The sequence below is a fragment of the Oculina patagonica genome, chromosome 7, assembly GCF_052425735.1.
Source record: "Oculina patagonica isolate OP01 chromosome 7, crgOcupat, whole genome shotgun sequence".
Classification (NCBI taxonomy): Eukaryota; Metazoa; Cnidaria; class Anthozoa; order Scleractinia; family Oculinidae; genus Oculina; species Oculina patagonica.
Genome location: NC_135764.1, coordinates 13,989,595 through 14,014,821, shown reverse-complemented (window position 1 = coordinate 14,014,821; position 25,227 = coordinate 13,989,595). Strand labels below are relative to the sequence as shown.

The 25,227-nt window shown below is 41.3% G+C and overlaps 1 protein-coding gene and 1 long non-coding RNA gene across 2 annotated transcripts; one reads left to right on the top strand and one right to left on the bottom strand.

Annotated features, from left to right (window-relative positions):
• Positions 1–285: 285 nt before the first annotated feature.
• LOC144661738 (uncharacterized) lies at positions 286–23,260 on the top strand. Its single transcript, XM_078522558.1, has 10 exons — positions 286–527; positions 619–698; positions 7,068–7,122; positions 9,129–9,238; positions 11,241–11,344; positions 12,239–12,335; positions 17,541–18,748; positions 19,466–19,554; positions 20,315–21,486; positions 22,453–23,260. The coding sequence occupies exons 1-10, from the start codon at positions 416–418 to the stop codon at positions 22,507–22,509; spliced, it is 3,084 nt and encodes a 1,027-aa protein (XP_078378684.1). The 5' UTR covers positions 286–415; the 3' UTR covers positions 22,510–23,260.
• Positions 23,261–23,734: 474 nt separating this feature from the next.
• On the bottom strand, positions 23,735–24,199 carry LOC144661772 (uncharacterized). Its single transcript, XR_013572347.1, has 2 exons — positions 23,987–24,199; positions 23,735–23,862 (listed from the first exon to the last, which is right to left on the bottom strand). It is a non-coding gene; the product is annotated as an uncharacterized LOC144661772 (long non-coding RNA).
• Positions 24,200–25,227: the final 1,028 nt, after the last annotated feature.

The following is a 25,227-nucleotide window of genomic DNA, read 5'->3' as shown; positions in this document are numbered from 1 at the left end:
GAATAGAATGTAACAAAAGGAAGGTGGAAGTACCCGATCAGAGTTTTAAAAGTAACCTGATTATTTTTCAATTTGGACCCTGTCATTGCCTAACTTGATTGATTAAAAAAAAAATCAATTAAATCAAATAAGAAATGGTTTAGGTGAAAAACGCTTGAGGGCTTCAATATTAGATATTCAGTTATTCGCCCAAAATAAAATATTGTGTTCCGCAATCACCCCCCAAAGGTCAGCGAATGCTTCCATGTAACGCAGCCGCACTGAGGTCATGTGGAGCCTCGCGCGTCCATTTTAGTTTTGAAAACTGCACTCAATCTATGGCGCGGCGTTCTTTTGTCTCCCCCCTGTTTGATAGCCTGTAATTCAGGATATAAACGCTCTTCCAAGGGCTTCATAATCATCGAAGTTGCTAAACATGGTAAAAGAGATGATAGGTGGTTGTTGCGTTTGTTCGGACGAGCGAGGATGGGACGAAAACCCGCTGGTTTACTGTGACGGACACGGCTGCAACGTTGCCGTACATCAAGGTATTAAAACCTAACTTTAGGCGCCTCTGATTTTTCTGGCGAGGCGAGAATTTTAGCGATAATCTGACGCTTCTATTTTCCTGTTAATCAGCTTGTTACGGCATCGTGCAAGTTCCAAAGGGACCGTGGTTTTGTCGGAAATGCGAGTCGCAAGAGAGAATTGCCCGTGTGGTGAGTAAGCTGCTTATATTAAACCGAAGCATTTGACAGTTCTTAAATTAAACAAAATGCGGGTTTTGGCGCATAGTGCGGGTGGCCGGTTTTTTTAGCTCATCTGTAAAATAAATTGTTTTATTGGATTCGTGTTCCTCTGAAGAAAGCTGTCACGAAGGTCGTGTTTACAAGATAGCGTGACTTTGATACACACAAGTTGTCGATTTCATGCTGTTTTGTTGCAGGTTTTTTGAAAGTTGTAGTTTACACTGAAGTAAACCGAATAATTTTTTTGTGCTTCTACGAATCGCAGAAACATAGACTTGAGTTAACTCGCATTTAATTGTTATTTCACATCTTTACATGCACAAATTAGGTTTTACCTACATGTACATTGTATGATTCACTTTTTTACCTCAAAAAATCAATATATACATCCAGTACTGTCAAATACACAGAAAGTCTTCTTCAAAGCTCACTTTATTATAATCATCTAGTGCCTGCATAAATCTAAACATTATATTTCATCTGGTTTGGTGGCAACAAAATAATCACCAGCTAGCAGTTGTGATTTGTAGAAAAGCTGCTGGATTGCTTTGGTTAGAGCAGTTTTCAATTGAGTGTTGTAAAACCAAAACCAAAGTAATTACTCTGGCCAATCACAAAGGACATAGACAATCCAGTGAACCAATCAAAACACGAAGCAAATACATGTAGCTGGTACGAAGCGCGGGACAACGTGCGCGAGCGAGTCACGATTGGTTTTGGTTTTAGTTCTGATTGGCTGAGAAAGTGGCGCGAGATTTTTAAGCCAATCACTAAGCGTAGAAATGCAAAACCAAAGCAAACGCAATTAACTCTCGACACTCAAGTGAAAACCGCTCTATTGAACTCAGGCAGACTCTCTGGTTCAACAATTCACAACAAATCAGCGTTATTTAACAACTGATTTTTTTTGACTTGTTGCGATATTTCATGTATAAAGGGGCTATGTCATGGTATTTAAGGTAATTCTATGTACTTTGGCAGAGCAAAAGTCTTTTAATTTATTGGCAAAATCACGGCTACATAACAAACAAGGGTGATTATCGAGTATTGTAAGTTTATGACACTTTCATACCTGTAGAATGAGATAAACTTGAAAAAAGTCGGGCCAACGTTTTTTTCATGAATTTTGCCCATTCATACCCCTTTTTGGCCTTTCTGTGTTCTTTTGAGTTCTTCTACAGTTATAAAGCTGTTATTGTGATATTTCAGTTACATGTAGTTCTATGACCAGCTGGTCAGTGCCGAAATTGCCTAAAATTGCGTGACATAGCCCCTTTAATTGAATCTCCTGGTTTAAATGGAGATACTCTGGATTTATTGTAAGTTATAAATGGTCTTTTTGAAAAAAAAAACCCTCCTACATATACAGTGATCTGTTTCCATAACAGAAGCATTTGATATAATTATGTTTAAAAGAAAAAAAAAATGCACAAAAAGTACTGGTAGCTGGCAGTTTGATGTTCCTTTTCTCTGTCTCTCTCATTGGTTGTAGCATATAACATTACATGTTTCTGAGGCACTGTTAACACGGACGCGGTTTCATTTGTAACCGTATCGCTTTTGATGCCATTATGCCTTTCGTTTACATGGCGCCGATCGAAACATACATGTAATTGAAACCGGATTGTTTTGAAACGCTCTCAAAAGTGGAGCGTTGTCTGAATGTCAAAACGATGCGGTTTCATTGGTCGTGTAAACGGCAAAACTGCATCGATTTGAAAACGGCTATCCCGGTAAGTGTTAAATTGCCACAAATTGATTGGATCGTGAAGAGTAAGCATGACGAACCTTGCACAGAGTTAAGCGCTTGCTTATACAATCTTGTAGAAAACACTTGGAAAAGGGTAGGATATGTTTCATGTGAACACTTTGAAACCGTGTCATTTTTGATGCAGTTTCAAGGTCATGAAACTGTATTGATTAATAACTGTGTCCGTGTAAACGATGCCTGATAAAGCAATAAAAACCTACAAGGAATTAAGATATTATCAACATATTTTTTAATTACCTACTAGAAGATGGTTTTCCACGTTCTATAAGAAAATAATGCACGCTTGAGGTCTAGAAAAGCTGCTGGTGGATGCCTGAGCCGTCAGGCGAGGGCATTCAGCTGCTTTTTTCGACTATTTTGCTTGTTTACAAGCAGAAGTAGGAGATTAGGAGTGATGTGGGCAAAATTTGGAACATTCTTGTCTACTCTCAAGGGACTTTTTTAATTTCTCAAGGGACTGTTTTAATTTCTCAAGGGAGTTCTTTCCGCTTAGTGGGCGATGAAAGGGTCTCTTATTATTATTGCGTCAACACTTCCGATCTCGTGTTAAAGACGTGACTTGTCACATATTCCGCTGTAGGTGATGAAAGGGTCTCTCATTAGTATTGCGTCAACAATGTGTTAAAAACGTGACTTGTCACATGTATAAACGTTATATAACAGTTATTTTTATGCGTGAGTATCTCAAATGAGACATGACACAACTAATCGAGAATGTGAGTGGTTCAGTGTTTCACAGTCTAAAGCGTTGTACTAGTACAAGCGTCTCACTCACTGAAGCCGGGCGCTAATATTTAACCTAAAATGATTAAGAACGGAAATTATCTTTTCTTTCACAAACTATTCGTCGAATACACTCCCTTTGTTCGTCTTTAAATGTTTTGTGAACAAAACTCTTGAGAGATTTTCTAAAACCTAGAAGAACTCGCTTTCTACTTCATTCCGCTCAACCTGCGCTCAACACCCGCCATGATAACAATTGTTTTTGTCTACGTGCGATATTTTTGGACCGGAAATTAGACTTGAACTCCATTAGCCGCTGTGGGTGATGAAAGGGTATCTCATTAGTATTGCGTCAACACTTGCATTGCTATCTCGTGTTAAAAACGTGACTTGTCACATGTATAAACGTTATATAACAATTATTTTTATGCGTGAGTATCTCAAATCCGATATGACACAACTAAGGATTAGTTTTCGCGACAATCGATTGCGTTAGTCACGCTTAACACGAGTGAATAATCATTTATTCGCGTTCTCAATTCAAGGGATTTCTTTTCGGTGTGGGTGAACAATGCGTCAGTCAACACTTGAAGGCAACGTATAAGTTGCGCTAATATTTAACCTAAAGGATTTGTTTTCGCGACACTCGATTGCGTTAGTCACGCTAAACAAGAGTAAATAATCATTCGCGTTCTCAATTCAAGGGATTTCTTTTCGGTGTGGGTGAACAAAGCGTCAGCCAACACTTGAAGGCAATGTATAAGTCTTTCACAGACTAAAGCGACGCTAATATGTAACCAAGAACGTAAGAACGCAAGTTTGGACTGGTACAAGCGTCTAACACACTAAAGGAGCGCTAATATTTAACCTAAAACGATTAAGAATGCAAATTTGTACTTTTACAAGTCTTTCACATTCGCGACAATCGATTGCGTTAGTCTCGCTAAACACGAGTAAATAATCATTTATTCGCGTTCTTCTTACACCGAGGATGAGGCAACATGCTTGTCCCAACTTTCAAGAAACCCTTTTCAGCGATAATATTTATTTATTTTAAAATTCCGCCGTAGCACGGAAAAATGAATGTTTCGCACATTTTATCGGGCAAAAGACGAGAAAAATACGCATAAGACTCACATTACGAGCTGATTGGATGGTTTTTAAAATTTGATTTCTGCAAAGGCTGATTTTGTGGCACGATCGTCTGGCGTCTTTGGTGGTGTGATGTAATCACAGGCGGCCCAAGCGCACTATGTGAATTATTCATAAAGTTTTAGCGAACGTGACCCTTGCCTTTGAGCGGTGTTGTGTTACAAAGATGCGATTTATAAGGGTTTGTATGGGAACTCAACGATTTTCTTTCAAAAAGAATAATATGTAATGTTTCGCTAATAAAATCGACTAACCTTATTGCCTTGTTGTATTCTTTGTTGTTTGTCCGCTTCTCAGGCCATTTTGAAGCGTTTTCGGTGAGTTAGCGCTGGCTGGTGGTGTTCCACTTTTAACGAAGTGTTAAAAAAGTGCTAAAACTTTATGAATAATTCACATAGTGCGCTTGGGCCGCCTGTGATGTAATACTCTTCGACACCACTGGTGATAGATCGCGCTCTTACCGAATCCCATCGGAAGCACCGCCAAATTATCTTTTCTTTCACAAACTATTCGTCGAATACACTCCCTTTGTTCGTCTTTAAATGTTTTGTGAACAAAACTCTTGAGAGATTTTCTAAAACCTAGAAGAACTCGCTTTCTACTTCATTCCGCTCAACCTGCGCTCAACACCCGCCATGATAACAATTGTTTTTGTCTACGTGCGATATTTTTGGACCGGAAATTAGACTTGGACTCCATTAGCCGCTGTGGGTGATGAAAGGGTATCTCATTAGTATTGCGTCAACACTTGCATTGCTTTCTCGTGTTAAAAACGTGACTTGTCACATGTATAAACGTTATATAACAATTATTTTTATGCGTGAGTATCTCAAATCAGATATTTTCGCGACAATCGATTGCTTTAGTCACGCTTAACACGAGTGAATAATCATTTATTCGCGTTCTCAATTCAAGGGATTTCTTTTCGGTGTGGGTGAACAATGCGTCAGTCAACACTTGAAGGCAACGTATAAGTCGCGCTAATATTTAACCTAAAGGATTTGTTTTCGCGACAATCGATTGCGTAAGTCACGCTAAACACGAGTAAATAATCATTCGCGTTCTCAATTCAAGGGAGTTCTTTTCGGTGTGGGTGAACAAAGCGTCAGCCAACACTTAAAGGCAATGTATAAGTCTTTCACAAACTAAAGCGACGCTAATATGTAACCAAGAACGTAAGAACGCAAGTTTGGACTGGTACAAGCGTCTAACACACTAAAGGAGCGCTAATATTTAACCTAAAACGATTAAGAACGCAAATTTGTACTTTTACAAGTCTTTCACATTCGCGACAATCGATTGCGTTAGTCTCGCTAAACACGAGTAAATAATCATTTATTCGCGTTCTCAATTCTAGGGATTTCTTTTCGGTGTGGGCCGGGGGTGTGGGTATATATGAAGAATGTATTGAACCGCTGAACTGTTTGTTTGCTTTAGTAGGCCGGAATAAGCGTATACGCGACACGAGTACTACAGTATATTCAATGTGTTTTCGATTGGGTTTTCTTTGGCTCCTTAATTTGCGGTTGAGTTTTGTAAACAGCGCGTTGTTGACTTCTAGGTTTCAGTTTTAATTTAGAATGTGATGTGGAAGTGTAAGGTATTCAGGTAAGCTAAGTTATTTTCAAGACTTCCACTCCTAAACAACATGAAAAGCGTCTTTCACCCTTTAGCAAAACACTACTCCATACCACAATTGACAGCCAACAGATAGACCATAGCAAAATAGTCGTAGTCTCATAGAGACCTTTGATCTATACCTCAAAAGTGCATTATTTTCTTATAGGACATAGGAAAACCATCTTCTAGTGGGTTAAGAATATAGCATTAAAAAGAGCACAAAACTTACAAGACTCGCGGCCGCTCACGGCATTTACAAACGCACGCAACGTCGGTATTAGTGAAAGTTTAGTTTATTCTTTTCTTTGGTGGGTTCTTTATAAGTAAACCAAGATATCATTTCATTCATATTTCCTATTTATAGTCCTTTCTCCGACTACCAAACGATTCTCACAAAAAGCCGACAAATCTAGTTGAAATATTTACGCATTCAAATTAGTAAAGCCTACTTCAATTTCATTCAAATGAAAAAATTTCATGCGTTCGTTTCGCAGCAAGTTTTTCAAATTCGCCTCTAATTTCGATTTAAAAAGAACAAAAGTGGAGTGTTCTGTCTTCAGATTGTGGCTAAAAAAAAGGTTTCTTACCTCAAAGCGTTTCTAGAGTCCGGCTTGTTTTGCTTAATAATTTCCAAACAATTTCGGGAAGTTCACGGCAAAATAGTGGCGTACACAACTCCAAAGAAAAACAACAAAATTTCAACGATTCTTTCTTCATCTGTCGCTTCCTTTGGCACTGTCTCACTTCCATTTAAGCAAGTAAAACGTTTCTGATAAAAACTTGCTGCTTTAAAGCATCATTTAAACAACAAAACAAAAGAATAGAGGCAAAGTCGTTGAGCGAAATTCGACAAACAATTTGCACATCCGGGGTACCCGGCTTCTATAGTTTTCAGATATGTTCTATAAAAAATAATGCCTGCTAGACTTCCATCGCGTGTATACAGCAGCTATATTCTAAATAATAATAATAATAATAATAATAGTAATAATAATAATAATTTGAAGATCAGAAATGCATGTACCGTGTAGAAATCTCACCTAAATAACATGGTAATAATTTTAATTTTATAGAAATGTGAGCTGTGTCCATATAAAGAGGGTGCTCTCAAGAGAACAGATACTGGAGGTTAGTAAATAGCTAGTGGTAACCACAGGTTAGAAAGTGCGGGCCTATATATACTGCAAAAGTTGTACCGTAGAATTCCGGTTATAAGCCCTGGGCTTATACAACTTCGTAAGGGTTTTTGGGTGGGCTTATAAGCGGAGGGGCTTATATCCGGGAGGACTTATAAGCGGAAGGAAAAAAAACGTTTCGAAACGAGCCTCGGGAGTGTTGATCGAAATACATTTTTAAGTTAAAAACGCACAAAAAAGCAACATTTAGCCCTGTTCAGTACTGTCAACCGGTAGAGGGGGGCTTATATCCGGGGGGGGGGGGGGGCTTGTAACCGGATGTATTTTTTTGTTTCCAGGTTGATGGGCCTATAACCGGGGGGGCTTATAAGCGGGGGGGGGCTTATAACCGGAATTTTACGGTATATGCCTTGTAAGGGGCTTTTAAGGAGAGGTTTTGGGCCATGGGAAGTGGAGGTGCTCAAGCGAGTTTGCACACTTTTGAGATTTGACCAAAAGCAGGATTCAATTATATACCGGTACATGTACAGACGTGACTCCGAGTCGAACGGCCCGGGTTCAAGGCCTGGCCGGGGCGCTGCATTGTGTTCTTGGGCAAGACACTTTACTCTCACAGTGCCTCTATCTACCCAGGTGTATAAATAGGTACCGGCGAATTTACTGCTGGGGGTAACCCTGCGATGGACTAGCATCCCATCCAGGGGGGAGTAGCAATACTCCTAGTCGCTTAATGCTACGGAAACCGGGATAAGCTCCGGCTGTATGGGCCTCATGGCTCGGAGACAGACTTTACTTACTTACATGTACAGCAACTAAACTAGCAATAATTTATCTTAAAAAGGAGCAATTGCAAGCAGCTGCAATTTTCAAGATGTTCCCAGTTTCGACCCATGGTGAATAAAGATTATTCATAGAGGATTGTTTCTATAAATATCAAACAACATGCAATGTTAAGATATATCTTCATGCAATGTAAAACTCGGCTATTTACAGCAAGATTTTCCCTGTGTATAATGCGCAGTTATGCCAACACAATCTTTTTTTTACCTTAGCTTATGCTGTACGCTTTTAAAAATCTGATAAAAATGATGTACTTTCCTTCTAATAAAAACACCGATCACTACTCACTGCACGCAATAAACACACTTGGCACACTCGTGAAAATATTCATTATGACTCGATAGATTATTTGAGAACAACGTTTTGCATGCTCAACTTTCCACAAAATGAACCTTACTTCCTCAATTTTATTTCGCATTATTTCGAAAGAGAAACGTTATTCAGAAGTGAAACTGTACAAGCAGAATCCTTCAAGTACGGCTGTAGTCTGTTCCAACGATTTCTTTCATTGAGCAGACAATATTTCCGTTTTGTTTGAACCCGGAGCACAAGCGAATGATTTCCCATCTATTATTATTATTACAATCGTTCTACAAAATCCAAGAGGAAATCTTTGCTTCAATTCAACTAAAATTTGACAAAATATCCTCTGTTTTAACTTGTGCTTTCGTAAACATTGAGGCAATGGGCAACCTTTGTGCCAGCTTCATTGTAATAAAGACGATTGACAATGGCTCCGAATTTATGCAATATACTAATTAACCCTGATTGCATTGTAATCATTCTTGGTGAATCTGGAAAAACAAAATTGTTAACTGGTTGGGGCACGGTTCGCATTGTTGTGATTGACACATTTTTGGCGCATACTGATCGTTCTTAGTGGAAGAAGAAATTTTCAACTTCTGGTTCTGAGCTGCTATATAATAAGCATGGCATGCACGCTTGTGGTACATGTACGTTATCCGCTGGTCACTGTCAAGGTTAGAGTTGCGGGCCTCTTTGGGTCCGCAATTATATCCATGAAGCTATGGTCTCGAATGTGGTGGCTTCATGTGGCATTTTGGTTGTTTTATGCCTTGTGGAAGGTATACATTTGTTCATGGAGAAAAAAAAGTTGCTATAAACTTAATTTCTATATATTTATTTTCCTGTTTGCAGGCTGGGCTCATGTTGTGTGTGCGCTGTACATTCCTGAAGTGCGATTTGGGAATGTTTCAACTATGGAGCCAATTATTTTAGCATCTGTTCCACATGATCGCTTCGGCAAGGTATTGATGTTAAATGCTTTCCTCCCCACCCACAGTCAATCAGGTTTCGCACAGTCTTGAAAAGTCCTTGAATTTTCTTGAAAAGTCCATGAATTTTTGTGTATTAAAGTCCTTGTTAAGTCTTTGAATGTAGTGGGTTCGAAAGAGAATTGCTTTACATATGTAAAGCAGCTTCAAACACTAAAAAAGCCAGGTGTAAAAGCAACAGATAAAGGGAAATTGAGCATCAAAGTAATCCAACTGCGCATGTGAGTTCAAATGTCAGTGAAACAAATTCACAAGTGGTTTTGTATAAAACTTTTAGTTGTCTGGCGCATGGCGCATGCATTTAAGCATTTAATAACCTTTAAAACCTGTTAGCTTGGACTGGGAATGTGCATTAATGTACCATCTGTCAAATTACATCCTGGTAGGTGGTCCATGAAAAGTCCTTGAAAAGTCCTTGAAAAATGGTTGCAATTTTTTGTATGAACCCTGTCAATAGTAAGAATGAACGGCAGTAGATAAACTGCAAACTGTAATGCAGTTAGTACATGTAAGCCACACTTTGCAGATACATGTACAGTAAGCTACAATAAGTGACAACAGTGTTGACACATTATCAATTTAGGCCCTATTTATTAAATGTCGGTCTAATTTCACCCTTTCAGCCCACTTTTCCAACCCCCCTCCCCTCCCTTGATCAAAGTTGTAGTTTGTTTATGGGAGCTCTTTGCTACAATTATACAACATTAGATGGGGGAGGGGGTATTTTTAATTTTTTAGTAGACTAGTGTCGTGAAATTTAGAAACTAGTGGTAAATTTGCCATAAAAACTGCAAAGCGAAGTCAATATGTCAACTACTTTTCAGTTTTGTCTAAGATTGTAGCTGCTGCACATGCCATCCAGATAAACTGCACTCAAGTTTAGAAGATCAAATTTTAAATTTTTTTGGGTCAGGGTGCAAACAAAGTTAACTTTTCTTTAATGAGCATACATGCAAGATATATCGTTCATATCAATCTTTAAAAAAACATTATGATATTAACTTTTTCAACTCCGAAATTATGTGAATGGCATAATTATTTGCATGTACCTACTTGGGAATGTTGCTCTGCAGAACATTTTTGAGAGATGTTTGCTTGTCATCCAAAGCATGCTTTGTTCACATAGAATTGAGCGATGAGAGGGAACTGGAACTTTCTATGGTGGTTTGATCATCTGGCTTTCAAATAAAGAAGTTTTTCTAGTTCTTTTAAGCTGGTGAATGGGGAAGATTTACCTTATTCTTACTAATTTTCGTGCATACTTAAATTCGCAAAAAACTGGAGAGCTGAATTTCGGGAGTATTAATTTTCATAATTGCAAGAAAAATTAGAAAAAAAAAGTGTCACTATGAAATTTTGTGATTTTGTCAGTTTTATTTTTGGTTCAGTCTTTAAAGACTAAAGAACCACTGGAAATACACAAAGGTCTAGCACAATGTAACTGCAAGTAACCTACAAACAGAAACTTTGTTGACTGTTCTAAAGAAGGTTTGAACCAATATTATTATACAAGCTTGAAACAGTAATCAGAGAAAGGGTGCTAATCAAAAAACAAGACAGAAATATATTTCTAAAGGTAGATAGTTGCAGTTCCAAACATTTTAAATTTTTATTGTTTTGATAATAAATTATATGATATGGGATAACTTTTCGCATGTTTAAATTTCGTGCAATGTTTTTTTAGTGGGTACTAAATTTCGCAATTATTTTGAAATTGCAAAAAACCACAAAAAATTTTAATAAGAATAAGGTAGTTCAAATTCTCATGGCTTGTGATCACATTAAAGGGATATCTGGAAGCTGTCCCTAGAAAATGTTTTTTTTTTCAAATTTATGGAGTTTAAGAAATTTTGAAGCTATTAAAGCTTGAGTTATTTCTTTTCAGACAAGCTTTTGCCATTTATTTTACGGTATTCATAGCCAGTTCTAAAATCCTGACACTTGAGTTGATTACTTTGTCTCCATTTCTTTTCAGACTTGTTATATATGTGAAGAAAGAGGAAGAGAGAGTAAGACAGCACACGGAGCGTGTATGAGTTGTAACAAAACAGGATGCAGACATGCTTTCCATGTAACTTGGTGAGCGATATAGTCTGCCATGTGTGATGAACAATAATTAGGTTTTGATGTTTCAGTTTGTGGGAGGCAGGGTGGCCTAATGGTAAGTGCACCGGACTCTGGAGCGAGCGTTCGAGCCCTGGCTGGGGTCACTGTGTTGTGTTCTTGGGCAAGACACTTTACTCTCATAAAGCCTCTCTCCACCCAGGTGTATAAATGGGTACGGGCAATATAATGCTGGGGGGGGGGGGGGGGGGGTTCCCTGGGATGGACTAGCATCCCATCCAGGGAGGTAAAAATACTCCTATAGCTAGCTGCTTAATGCTAAGGAAGCCACTTTGGCTCGAAGCTGCCTTTTTTTTTCAACTAGAACTTGTGTAGCAGACTTGGCATCTGGCATGGAGTATGGGTATTAATTTTTCCAGAGCACAAAAGCAGAATGCAGAACGCAGAATGATGGTCAGCGGTTTGTTTGTGGTTAGCTTTCACCCGGGTTTGCTTGTGGTTGGCTTCACCGCAGTTTGCTTGTGGTTAGCTTTCACTCTGGTTTTGCTTGTGGTTAGCTTTTATTTGTTGGTTAGGGCATTATGCTATTGCCATTCTGTCATTCCGCCATTCCGTTATTCTGCATTCTGCAAAATACCCCTGCCAACTGGCAAGGAAATCGACAAAATAGTATAAATGAAAATCTTGATTGTGGAAGTCAAAGTTGTCAGTGGTGAAGTTGTTTATAGGCAGTGAAAATCAACAGGTTCCTGCAGAAACTTGGGAAAGCCCTGTTAAACAACTATCCAGATTCTTGTTATTATTAATTATTTTAATATTTATTAATCGAATCATTATGGTATCCAGATTAGAACTTGTAATAATACCCCAGTGCCAACAATGTGTTCATACAGTATGTGTGTTTTTCAGTGCCCAGAGCTCTGGATTGCTGTGTGAAGAGAATGATGGCCAGTCAGGCCCCACTGTCAAATATGTGGGCTACTGTCAATTTCACTGGAACAAAAAGGTATCTAATGATCGTTTAACATTAATTTAATTAAAGTAAATGGTTTGAACCCAGGAGTATCAGTTGTTCGTATAGTGTGATCGTCCGGGTGAGAGTAGTTCTGAGAAGAACTGTTGTTGGTGACTGACGTTTCGACAACCTGAGCGGAAGTCATCTTCAGAGTCAAGTGAAAAGTTGTTGTCAGTCGATGATGTTATAAGTCTGGTCCGTTGAAGCTGATTGGTCAGTTTAGCCGTGATGTTATTGGCTGTAAGACTCGTGTAAAGTTTGTCATCAGTAATTGGTCAGTTTCGATCCGTCTATTGTTAGTCTAATTAAGTCGTTCTGTTCCGTCTATTGTTAGTCAAATTAAGTCGTTCTGTTGGCGGTTCATTTGTCGCTTCTCTTTACGTCGTGAATAAGTCGTTTGTAAGGTGCCGGTAGTTGTTGACATCTGTTGATAGGCGTCTGTTCTAAGTTTGTGTACCAGCTTTCCAGAGTCAGTCGTTGAAAATAGTTAGTACTGTAGGTTAAGCATTCAGCAGAGTCCCAGTCGATTTTGTGTTTAGTAAGTCGGTGGTGTTCAGAAATGTGATTGTTGACATCACCATTTCTCGTCGCTCGTTTGTGTTCAGTCAGTCTCGTGGTCAAGTTTCTACCGGTCTCTCCGATGTAGGAGGCCTGGCAGTCGGAGCATTTGATCTTATAAATCGCTCCCTGTCTGTTGTTAGGTTCGTCCCTGTCTTTAACGTTGGTCAGTAAATGTCGTAACGTTGTTATAGGTTTGTGAGCTACACGGATATTGTAGGGTTGTAGGATCCGCGCAATAGTCTCAGAAGTGCCCTTGATGTAGGGTAAAGTCGCTGTAGTAACTGATGTCAGATTTCTGTCAGTTTCAGTAGTTCTGTGAGTGTTGCGTCTAATAAAGTCAGTATTGTAGTTGTTCTTGTGGAAAACGCGGTCAAGGTATTTGTTTTCGTCAGATAAACTGTCTGGTGTGTCACAAACTAGTTGCGCTCGTCTCGTCAAAGTCTTGATAGTCGTAGCTTTGTGGGAAGTCGGGTTGTAGGATGTTTCGTCTAGTAATCTGTCGGTATGCGTCGGTTTTCTGTACATTGTAGTTCGTATTTTGTTGTTGTCGCGGCTTACCAGACAGTCAAGAAAAGGAAGTTTTCCGTTTTCTTCGATCTCCCTGGTAAACTGAATGTCGGCGTTCTGTTCGTTTAGGTGTTTGTGAAAGTCGTCTAACCCTAAAAGTATCGTAAACGTAGCGTAACCAGAGCGGTATCGTTTGTCGGCAAGTTGCAAGGGCGCGTTCCTCGATGTTTTGCATCACAATTTCTGCGACAACAACGGAAACCGGCGACCCCATGGCTGTTCCGTGCAACTGCTTGTAGTGTTTTCCGTTGTACTGAAAGTAAGTCGATGTAAGGCAGAGGTTCAGTAAGTCCATAATGTCTTCAGTCGGTAGCGGTAATGTAACAGTAGATTGTTGAATAGCGGTCTCGGTGCACTGTAGAGCCAATTAAAGTGGAATACTGGTGAACAGTGTAGTCGTCAGGTATCTGTACAGTCTTGATGGCGTCAATAAAGTTCTCAGTAGATTGTAGTTTACGTCTGGATTTGTCTGTAAGAGGTTGCAGTATAGTCGTCAGGTATTTAGACAGTTGGTACGTAGGGGACCCACAGAACGAGACTATGGGTCGCATCGGTATACCCGGCTTGTGCAGTTTCGGTAGTCCGTAAAGTTTCGGTGGTTGCGGTACTGAGCACCGCAGTCGGTAGTAACGTTGGTTGTCAAAAGCGTCGGTCTTTTTAAGCGTAAGTAGTTTGTTGTTCAGTTTACGTTGTAGTGCAGGCGTCGGGTCACGTTTAAGTACTTCGTAGGTTTGTTTGTCGTTAACAAGTGCGCTTAAAAAGACCGACGCTTTTGACAACCAACGTTACTACCGACTGCGGTGCTCAGTACCGCAACCACCGAAACTTTACGGACTACCGAAACTGCACAAGCCGGGTATACCGATGCGACCCATAGTTTAGTTCTGTGGGTCCCCTACGTACCAACTGTTTAAATACCTGACGACTATACTGCAACCTCTTACAGACGAATCCAGACGTAAACTACAATCTACTGAGAACTTTATTGACGCCATCAAGACTGTACAGATACCTGACGACTACAAACTTGTGTCTTTTGATGTGAAATCACTGTTCACCAGTATTCCACTTCAATTGGCTCTACAGTGCACCGAGACCGCTATTCAACAATCTACTGTTACATTACCGCTACCGACTGAAGACATTATGGACTTACTGAACCTCTGCCTTACATCGACTTACTTTCAGTACAACGGAAAACACTACAAGCAGTTGCACGGAACAGCCATGGGGTCGCCGGTTTCCGTTGTTGTCGCAGAAATTGTGATGCAAAACATCGAGGAACGCGCCCTTGCAACTTGCCGACAAACGATACCGCTCTGGTTACGCTACGTTTACGATACTTTTAGGGTTAGACGACTTTCACAAACACCTAAACGAACAGAACGCCGACATTCAGTTTACCAGGGAGATCGAAGAAAACGGAAAACTTCCTTTTCTTGACTGTCTGGTAAGCCGCGACAACAACAAAATACGAACTACAATGTACAGAAAACCGACGCATACCGACAGATTACTAGACGAAACATCCTACAACCCGACTTCCCACAAAGCTACGACTATCAAGACTTTGACGAGACGAGCGCAACTAGTTTGTGACACACCAGACAGTTTATCTGACGAAAACAAATACCTTGACCGCGTTTTCCACAAGAACAACTACAATACTGACTTTATTAGACGCAACACTCACAGAACTACTGAAACTGACAGAAATCTGACATCAGTTACTACAGCGACTTTACCCTACATCAAGGGCACTTCTGAGACTATTGCGCGGATCCTACAACCCTACAATATCCGTGTAGCTCACAAACCTATAACAACGTTACGACATTTACTGACCAACGTTAAAGACAGGGACGAACCTAACAACAGACAGGGAGCGATTTATAAGATCAAATGCTCCGACTGCCAGGCCTCCTACATCGGAGAGACCGGTAGAAACTTGACCACGAGACTGACTGAACACAAACGAGCGACGAGAAATGGTGATGTCAACAATCACATTTCTGAACACCACCGACTTACTAAACACAAAATCGACTGGGACTCTGCTGAATGCTTAACCTACAGTACTAACTATTTTCAACGACTGACTCTGGAAAGCTGGTACACAAACTTAGAACAGACGCCTATCAACAGATGTCAACAACTACCAGCACCTTACAAACGACTTATTCACGACGTAAAGAGAAGCGACAAACGAACCGCCAACAGAACGACTTAATTTGACTAACAATAGACGGAACAGAACGACTTAATTAGACTAACAATAGACGGATCGAAACTGACCAATTACTGATGACAAACTTTACACGAGTCTTACAGCCAATAACATCACGGCTTAACTGACCAATCAGCTTCAACGGACCAGACTTATAACATCATCGACTGACAACAACTTTTCACTTGACTCTGAAGATGACTTCCGCTCAGGTTGTCGAAACGTCAGTCACCAACAACAGTTCTTCTCAGAACTACTCTCACCCGGACGATCACACTATATGAACAATTAATTTAATTGTTTGTATTTTTTCACCTTGTGGGAGGCATGGTGGCCTTATGGTTAGTGTGCTTGACTCTGGAACAGGCAGCCCTGGTTCAATGGTCAGGCCTGGGGTCGTTGTGTTGTGTTTCTGGGCAAGACACTTTACCCTCACGGTGCCTCTCTCCACCCGGGTTTATAAATGGGCACCGGCAAATTTTATGCTGGGGGGGGGACCCTACCACAGACTATCATCCCATCCAGGGGGAGTAGAAATACTCCTACTGTAGTCGCTTCATGTTACTGAAACGAGAAAACATACAGTACATGTAAGTTTTGGCCTGATGGCCACTGGGCTCAAATGCAGTCTTGACCTACCTACCTATATATTTTCACATAACCCAGTGCATTTATTGTCACAAGGATTACAATGTTGCACAGAGTTAGCAAAACAGAGTTTAAAACTGGAGCCTAGATTGAGCAGTCTGAGTTTGAGCACTGGCCAGGATTATCATTGTGTTTTCATGCAAGACACTTGATTCTCACAGCGCCTCTCTTGGTGTTGACTTAAAGAGTCTGACCCATCCACTTTGCATTGCGCGCCCTGTTGTTGTTTACGAGCGCGGAGGACCACAAAAACTATTGTAACATGATGATGCTTCTTTCAAAAACAGCGATCGTTCCAATATAACAAACTGAAGAGAAGAGATAAGACTTGTTTCTAGCATTCAGATCGCGATGGAAACAGATTTTACTTCTCGGTCGCTCTCACTGGCTTTTTTGGGGGCCCCAAAAATGGCGGATTGAAAAAAGGTGAGAAATCTGTTTGTATCGCGATGTGAATGCTAGAAACAAGTCTAGTCGCTTCTTATAGCTTCTCTACAGTTTGTGATCTTCGAACGATCGCTGTTTTTGAAAGAAGCGTTATCGTGAAACGATAGTTTTTGTGGGCCTCTGCGCTCGTAAACAACAACAGGCGCGCAATGCAAAGTGGGTGGGTCAGATTCTTTAAGGTTACCGATAACCTTTTTGGGTGCCTTTTGGAAAATGTTTCATATGCACATTATTTTCGGTGAAATCACGGCTACAATGCATGTATATCTCTGGAAATGTAATGAAATATAGAATCCAAATATATTAAGTAAACACTTATTAAAATAAATTATTATTATTTTTAATTATATAATTATTAATTATTAAAATTTATGGCTTTACTTCGCTGAATTAATAGGTACTGGTATGTAAATTTGTCAGAGTTTTACTTAATTTGGCCATAATGATAGCAGGACATTGGTGCACAAATATGTGTTGACACTCTTTGGTAGCCTATCAAGTGCTGATTATTGCAGTTTGTATTGTTGTAAGATAAAATGCGAAGGCGGGTAATTCAGCGAAGTGAACACCAAAAAGCCATAAATAATTTAAATGTTGATATATTTGGATTCTATATTTCATTACCTTTCTGGTAAGAGATATAGTTATCTGTGGTCTCACCGAGAATGATGTGCATACGAAACATTTTCCGAAAAGCGACTAAAAAGGTTATCAGTAACCTTTAGGGTTTTTCCTTTCCTTGACAGGCTAAAGGTGTTCTCTTCAACAACAAACCTGCAGAGAAAATAGGTAATAAGGTGTCTGAGAAAGAGAAAGATAGCAAGGAAAAAGACAGCAAGGAAAAAGACAGCAAGGAAAAGGAAAGCAAGGACAAAGAGAGCAAGGAAAAGGACAATAAAGAAAAAACCAAGACTGAGAAGGACAAAGAAAAGAAAATCACCAAACCAAGACTTTCTACTGGAGCTACTGCAGTGTCCACAGAGCAATCACCCAAGTCTGACAGCAATGCGACAAGCTCATCAAATCAGCCCTCTACTCCTAAGCAGAGGGGGAGGAAACCTTCTACTGTTAAGACACCTACTGAGTCACCTAGTAGTTCAAAGACAACACCAGAGGCACAAAAACCATCTAGTGTTACCAGTAATAGTCCCGGTCGGTTACCACTGCCTGGATTAGTGCCATTACCAACTGCGCCTGCTCAGAGTAGTAGCTCTATTTCGACAACAGACGTCAAGAACACAGTGCCATTACCAGCAAGCGTTCTTGTGCCGGAAATGCTACCAAAGACTGTTGCGTCTCAGTTACAGGAACTGCCGCAGCCATCCACGAGTGTCCTTGTACCTGAGATAGCAAAACAAATGGATGTTGACATGCCCGCAGCACCCAAGCAGACATCAGCCACGCCAAAGCAGGCATCAACTGCACCCAAGCAGGCATCAACCGCGCCCAAGCAGACATCAACCGCGCCCAAACAGACGTCGACCGCGCCCAAGCAGACATCAACTGCGCCCAAGCAGACGTCAGCCGCACCCAAGCAGACATCAAAACAGGCAGCTGCAGGAAACACTGCAAAGAAACGGCCTGCAGCCAAAGCCAGTGATGAACCTAAGAGAAAAGTCGGTAGACCACCCATCAAAAAGAAGCCGGACACCCCATCGGGAGGTCGAAAGAACAGTGCACAGGCTTCTTCTTCTAATTCAGTGACATCTCCACTAAATACAGCATTCCCTTCAACCTTTCCTCAAGAGAGCCAAGGGACATCAACATCCATGCCAGCATTTGCAACATTCCCTACTCAAAACATGTTTACTGCTCATAATCAAGGGGCTAGCGTCCCTCAAAATGGCCCGAGGACTCCAAGCCCAAATGCATACGTGATTCCCCAGCCACGAAACAGAGGACTCTTGGAAAATGGGCATGTTCAGCGACCAAACAACGTCAGCCAGGGACCTTTGTAAGTGTTGATTTTGCATTTTACTTTTGTTATCCAAACTAAAGTATGGAACCCTGTGAAATAGCCTTTGCAAGATAATGCCCAAAGACCAAAAAAAACATGTTCCTTGTTTCTATCGAGTTAATGAAACACAAGTTTGGGAGAAAGAGAAATGCTGCGAGAACACAAGCCGATAGGCTGGTGTTTCCACAGCTCTTTCGAGTTCTCCCAAACTTTCACAGGTGCTTCTATAACTCGATATAAACAAGGAAAACATGTTTTCTATTTCTTTTAACAAACACCCTGATGAGAAAAAAAACAAAACACTTGTTTATTTTGATCATCAAAATGTAAATTCCCTTTGTTCGCACCATCATTATGTCAACAGCTTGTGCTAGCTCTGTGTTTTTATTTAACAATTAGACAGCAAGCTCGAGGTTTTTATTGGCTGATAGTTGACGAGGGGTGAAACCATATATTGCAGAAAATCGCAGACATATATCCCAAAATATAGCAGAACATCTGTTGTGTCAGATGTCAGATAACAGTGGCTTCATGATCATATATGGGCATCATGACAATTTCTGAAATAGCAAGGTTTGGATATTCAAGCATAAAGCACCAAACTTGGACCTGTTGCCACATTCTCTTGTACTGTCAAACTTTGCAGTCTTACTAATTTTGTCAAACTTTATACTTGTTGTATTTAAATGGATTCATGGATCCTTTTTATTGCAGGCAACTCCCGACTAGTTTAGAAGAATTGCTTGAATACCAGTGGGAGCAAGGAGCTCAGTTTTTAATGCAGCAAGCATCGCAGTATGACGGTACAGTCATTTAAATATTAATTCTCAATTAAAATTGTTTTACATTTGTAACAACTTTGGTTGTGAGAATTTAGAAGTACATCAAGACATTATCCCTTGGTTGATAATTTTCCATCTTCTCGTCACCTGTCTGATTGACAATGTATTGTTGTTGTAAGGAGAATTAAACATTTGGCCATTCTTCATAAAGGGTGCAACAGTCTGTACAGCGCGTGCTTTGTGTTGCTCTCTGAAGCTTGAACATTCTTTTTACAGTAAGGAGGCTTTGAGATCTCCCTTCTCCGCAGAAGCCCCTTCAGGGTGGGGGCGGGGGGGGGGGAAGGCGAAAAACGCGAAAAATGAAAAATAGAGGAAGCGTGGAGGACGACGGGAAAGGCTTCCCAGTGTCCCCTGCATGCTTTAGTTTCGATTCTCTCCAGGCTCCGCACGCTTACTTTTCACCTCTCCCCATTTCCCAGCTCGTACGGAACACGAAAGAGGCCTCTGCGAAGAAGAGAGCTTCGGGATCCAGGCTGTTTGAACAAGCATTTTTCATTGCTAACGTTTTGTAGAGGTTGAGGTAGTTGAGGTGAAAACTAGAGGGCAGAAAATATAAATAGAAAGCCACACTGAAAGTTTAAAACTAAAATTGAAATTCACAGTAATCCTAGATTGGCTTTGTCGTGCTTTGCTTCTCTCCTCCTCCCCGTCCCACTCTTGCTCCTTCCCCTAGAATAGTAATGTTCAGAGTTTAACAGCATTCATTTTCTTTCCGTTGTAGTTGCTTCACTGATGTCCAGCCTTCATCAGCTAAAAGCCGACAACTCGCGGCTGGAGGAACGTCTGTCCACCCTGACAAACAGGAAAAACCAGTTACTACAAGTTAATGCTCGACTGGCCACTCCCATGTCCTGTACGAGCACGAGTACAACGGCCACGCCCGTCACTACCAAGCAATCAACTCCGAATACCCCTGGAGGCGGCGGCGGCGGCGTAACGGCTTCTTCACAAGGCTACTTATCGACCGAGACCAAAACCACGCTAAGCAGTGATGGCCCACGAGGGTCCGTAAGTGCTGGTTCAGATGGGGCACCAAAGATAGATTTCTCTCCAAGCACAGTTCAGGGAAAGGTTCCCCTGAGTGCTGGTGTTAAAACAGTAACTAGCGTCGCTGGCGAGCGTAGAATACCAAACGGGGAAGTCAAGGGAGGCAAGGCGAAGGACCAGCAAGTAAAACGAGCAGAAGCGAATTTAAATACTGTACAAAGCGTGTCTTCGTCGTCTCCGTCTTTACAAAAACAGCCTGTTAAAGTCAACAGCTTGCTTCTGCAGCCGACTAAGACAATCTTGCCTCAACAGTCGCTCTTGGCGCAATTGGAGAAGGACAAGCAACAGAAGCAAGCGCAGGTGAATGCGTTACCGCAAATCATAGTCCCGGCTCAGCCCACCTCGAAATCAACACAACAACAACAACAACAACAACAACAACAACAACAACAGCAACAACAGCAACAGCAGCAGCTACAGGCGCGCTTCCAAGCTCAGCATAAGATTATCCTTCCTCAACCGTCGACCACAACCCAGGGATTTTCAACTTCCCCCTTCACATCTCAGCCACAGCAAACCACCAGCCAACAGCACGTGCTCTTACAACTCATTCAACAGCAAGACGATGCCCATCGCTTAACGGGACAGAATGCCACCTTCGGCCATGACAAAACACAGCTAGGGACACAGCAGGTCCAGACCCAAAAGCTGTTGCCCAGCACGGTCCCTAACCAGCCGTTCTCGGCCCACTCGCTGTCTCTTTCGTACCCGGGCGCATTTTTGACGTTCAGTGATCCGATGGGCCTGAGTGGGCCCCGGGTTGACATGATGAAGGCCGCGCATTTAGCACCACTTCAAATGGTCTCGCTGGACAATAGTCAGTCGGGTTCTAAGGAGCGTACTCAGGTCAGTGATGCACCATTCGTCTCTTTCTTTAGTGTCTGAGCCCGCGGGTCCTGGTAGTATTATTGCCTAGCAACGTGTATAATTGACACTTAGCTAACCCAACAACATTCAAAGGGTTAGAAATAAAGGATGGATTAAAGATATTATTCAGTCAGTGACACAAGCTACTCGGAAAAAAATTCCTAGTTCCTAACAGGAGTCGAACCTATGACCTTCAGCACACCGGTCGGACGCTCTACCACTGAGCTACAGGAGACTTGTGGGAGCTAGGACATATAACTAGGTTCCAATGTGACAAACTTCCTGCGTATCGCTAGGATAGTATTGTCGAAGAGTGAGATACTTTTGGAAATCAAGGATGGTGTATTTTAAAGGGGCTTTGTTACGGATTTTTTTCATGGGTTAAATTGCCTTCCACTAATTTCAGAACAGTTTAGAGCAGTTTTCATTTGAGGGTCGTAAAACCAAAACCAAAGTTATTACTCTGGCCAATCATAAAGGACACAAACAATCCAGTGAACCAATCAAAACTCGAAGCAAATACATGTAGCCGGCACGAACCGCGGGAAAACGTGCGCGAGCAAGTCACGATTGGTTTTGGTTTTAGTTCTGATTGGTTGAGAAAGTGGGGCGATATTTTTAGGCCAATCACTAAGCGTAGCAATGCAAAACCAAAGCAAACGCAATTTACTTTCGACACTCAAGTGAAAACCGCTCTAGACCAAAAATCTGCAAAATTCCGTGACGTAGCCCATTTAAGCTTGGAGAAAAAAAAACTCTACGAGTCTCCTGTAGGTCAGTGGTAGAGAAAGCAATGGTAACTTGCGTGGGATAAGCATTCCATCTAGACTTAATCGCTTAATACCGGAGAAACTGGAGTTACGCGCCAACGCCAGTGAGCCAGTAACCCTAAGCTTGGAGCAGACGAGTTATTTCTAATTTTTGTTATTACCTTTTTCTTTACAGTACTTCGACATGGACAAAGGCTCCAATTCCTCAGATAAGACCTCGAGAAGTGGATAACTGTCCTACGTCCCTCCCTGTTCGATAAAAAGCCTCGACATCAACGACCGCACAGTTCAAGCGCGACGAGAATCGAAGAAATCCTGTAAAAAATACTGGACGCTTTGTATTACCACAAAGTAAAATTCATAAATCGAAAGTCAGACTCAGCCACTAGGCAGAATCTCGCCACTGCATCGTCATTCATGATCTTACATGAAGGGGATTACGACATGCTATACAGTATTTGAAAGTTTTACTTCACAAGGAAACCTCAGACGGTTTGAAATGAGAAAAAGAGAAACTTGAAATGTCAGGAAGCCGAACAGGAGTATACAGAGGGTCAACACTACACCAGTCGGAAACAGATTGCTGACAGAACCGATTGCAAGACACAGTCTACACGTGCGCGTGGCAAGTTCGACGCGCGAGATCGCCACGCGTGTCGCCCTCGCCTTACTCGCTACTCGTTTTCAGGCTAAATCTTGCGTATTCGGGGATCCTCACTTACACGGATGGAGTTACTTCGGAACCCGTTTAGAAACCGATAGGCAATAGCTTGTAAAACTTAGCATGTCCTGTCCCTTGACATAACCTCAAAGGTTTCCAATAACGTTAAATCTAGCTAGGGATTGTCCGTTTTCACAATATGCATTTATCCTGGTTAATGCAGCCGCGCAATTTGCCCGTCGTTTTGTACAAAGTTTTTAATTAGCAACTAGAATAGTTCAGCTCACAGCTTACATCATTTTTAAAATCCGTTTTTAGCTTTCTCATGTTTCCCGTGATTTTATTTATTACAGCACTCTTTTAGTTAGAACCCCCACCCCACCCCTATTCCGTAAAAAAAGAAAAGTGAAAAAAAGAGAAAAAAAAAAGCTTAATTGAGTAGCGGCGCAGCTGATTTCCTTTTCGTAAACGGTTGATGCCATTTTTAACGGTCAATGCCATCGTTGCTAGCCATCGTTTCGAAATGGACGATGCCTTATCTGCTCTAGTTTAGGCCTGGACTAGATCAAAACTAAGCTCGTCCCGGAGGGGTAAAAAAAAAAAAAAAATTTTGAGGCGAATCGGTTCGATTCTGTCTGACATGCCTTTTTGTTAGAAGAAAAATATTTCGGTGATGGTGAAAAAAAATAAGTGTTGATAAAATGGCATCGACTGTTTTTGAAAAGGAAAGCATGCAACAGTCCAAGGAAAAAAAGGTTTTGGTAACTCCCTTGTATATAAGATATTGACAGGAAAATTTAGTATTGGAGGGGGTGGGGAGGACTTGATCACCGTTAGCCACCTTAATTGTTAAGGGTTGCTGAAAGAGCAGATAAGCTGACAGAGGTATAAAGATGACGCTCAGTTAGAATTGTTAATAGCATCCTCGGAGACCCGGGGCAGTTAGTGGTGCGAAACGAAGGAAAACCGGGCAGAAATCGTCTGCCCGGTTTTCCTTCGTTTCCCCCACTAACTGCCCCTGGGTCTCCGAGGATGTGTTAATAGCGACGAGCGTTTCTTTTGATATACTCTCAATTATTTAATACTTGTAATTATGCCTTAATTGACAATGTTAGGATGAACGCAAATTGCTAATGATGATCTGTGAAAGTTTTGGTATCTTGTTAGGTAGCTGGAAACTGAGCTGCTGGTTAGCTGAAAGTTGTAAAATGCAATGAGATGTATATTTAGTTCTTCATAAAGTTACTGATAAAATTTTGAACTTAATTTATTTGTGTCTTTTACTCTGTTCTGTGTACCCTTCGAGGCGGGAAATCCCTTCTCACACCTCGGCCGGCATAAGGTTAAAAATCGATGTTTGATAAATCGAAAGTAATTTGACAAGTGATGATGATTATCGTCACTTTGATTACCCTTGGATTTTTCACAGCAGCTTGTACAGCTAGTTTCTCCGAGCATTTCACAGTACACAGCTTATTGGGCAAAGACGATACCACAACACCGGGAACTCCATGCCCTACTCTTAACGATAAGCGAGTGGGTTCTTTTACGTCCCTTGCTGACTGTAACACTGAAGATGCAGGAGACGGGGCTTATAGTTAATCGTTCTTAACCGAGAAGACTAGAACATCTAACCTCTCCAAAGGCAGCATATTCTCCTCAGTTATTTCATAAAAGACCCTGTGTGTTGGTCAGGTCTAGGACTCGAACCCGAGACCTCCTTGCACACATCCGCTGCCGCACTTGCGATAACATTTCTCGTGACAGCACCCTGCAGGGACCCCAATGCTAAATAACCATCAAGGATGCATTCGCCAGTCAAACATCTGGCTTGCCCCCGTTGCTCTGCCCTCTACATCGGCGAAACAAGCCGTACGCTAAGAAAACGCTTTGGTCTGTTTAGTGAGCATCTCCGCAGCATTGAGAAGAACCTTTCTGTCGCATAGCATTTTAATGCAAAACGGACACACCCTGCAAGACTCTGCAAGACGCGCAAGGGGTCAATAACTAATACAGCGTTTGGGTTCCCTGTGGTGGAAATGACGCAAAAGCCAGGGAATGTGCCTAATTTCGAAAAAAAATCCGAATTCAGACCATGCGGCTGACTGGTGCCCAGTTTCGAAATTAGGCACATTTCCTGGCTTTTGCCGGCTTTGGGTCCCAGAGTCGGCCTAAGAGATTTTAAAACGTTTGGATTGATTGGCTGCTCTTTTTGTTCAAATAAAAAGCTTCAAGTCCCAACAAACTTTCCGTTATGTTAGTATCAGATAACATAGTGCTGACATTGAA

What these genes read in the sequence shown, in the direction of transcription:
- LOC144661738 (XM_078522558.1), top strand. Translation starts at nt 416, where the DNA reads ATGGTAAAAGAGATGATAGGTGGTTGTTGCGTTTGTTCGGACGAGCGA. An exon ending in AAGAGAGAATTGCCCGTGTG is followed by an intron (nt 699 to 7,067) that starts GTGAGTAAGCTG and finishes TTAATTTTATAG; the next exon opens with AAATGTGAGCTGTGTCCATA. An exon ending in AATTTCACTGGAACAAAAAG is followed by an intron (nt 12,336 to 17,540) that starts GTATCTAATGAT and finishes TTTCCTTGACAG; the next exon opens with GCTAAAGGTGTTCTCTTCAA.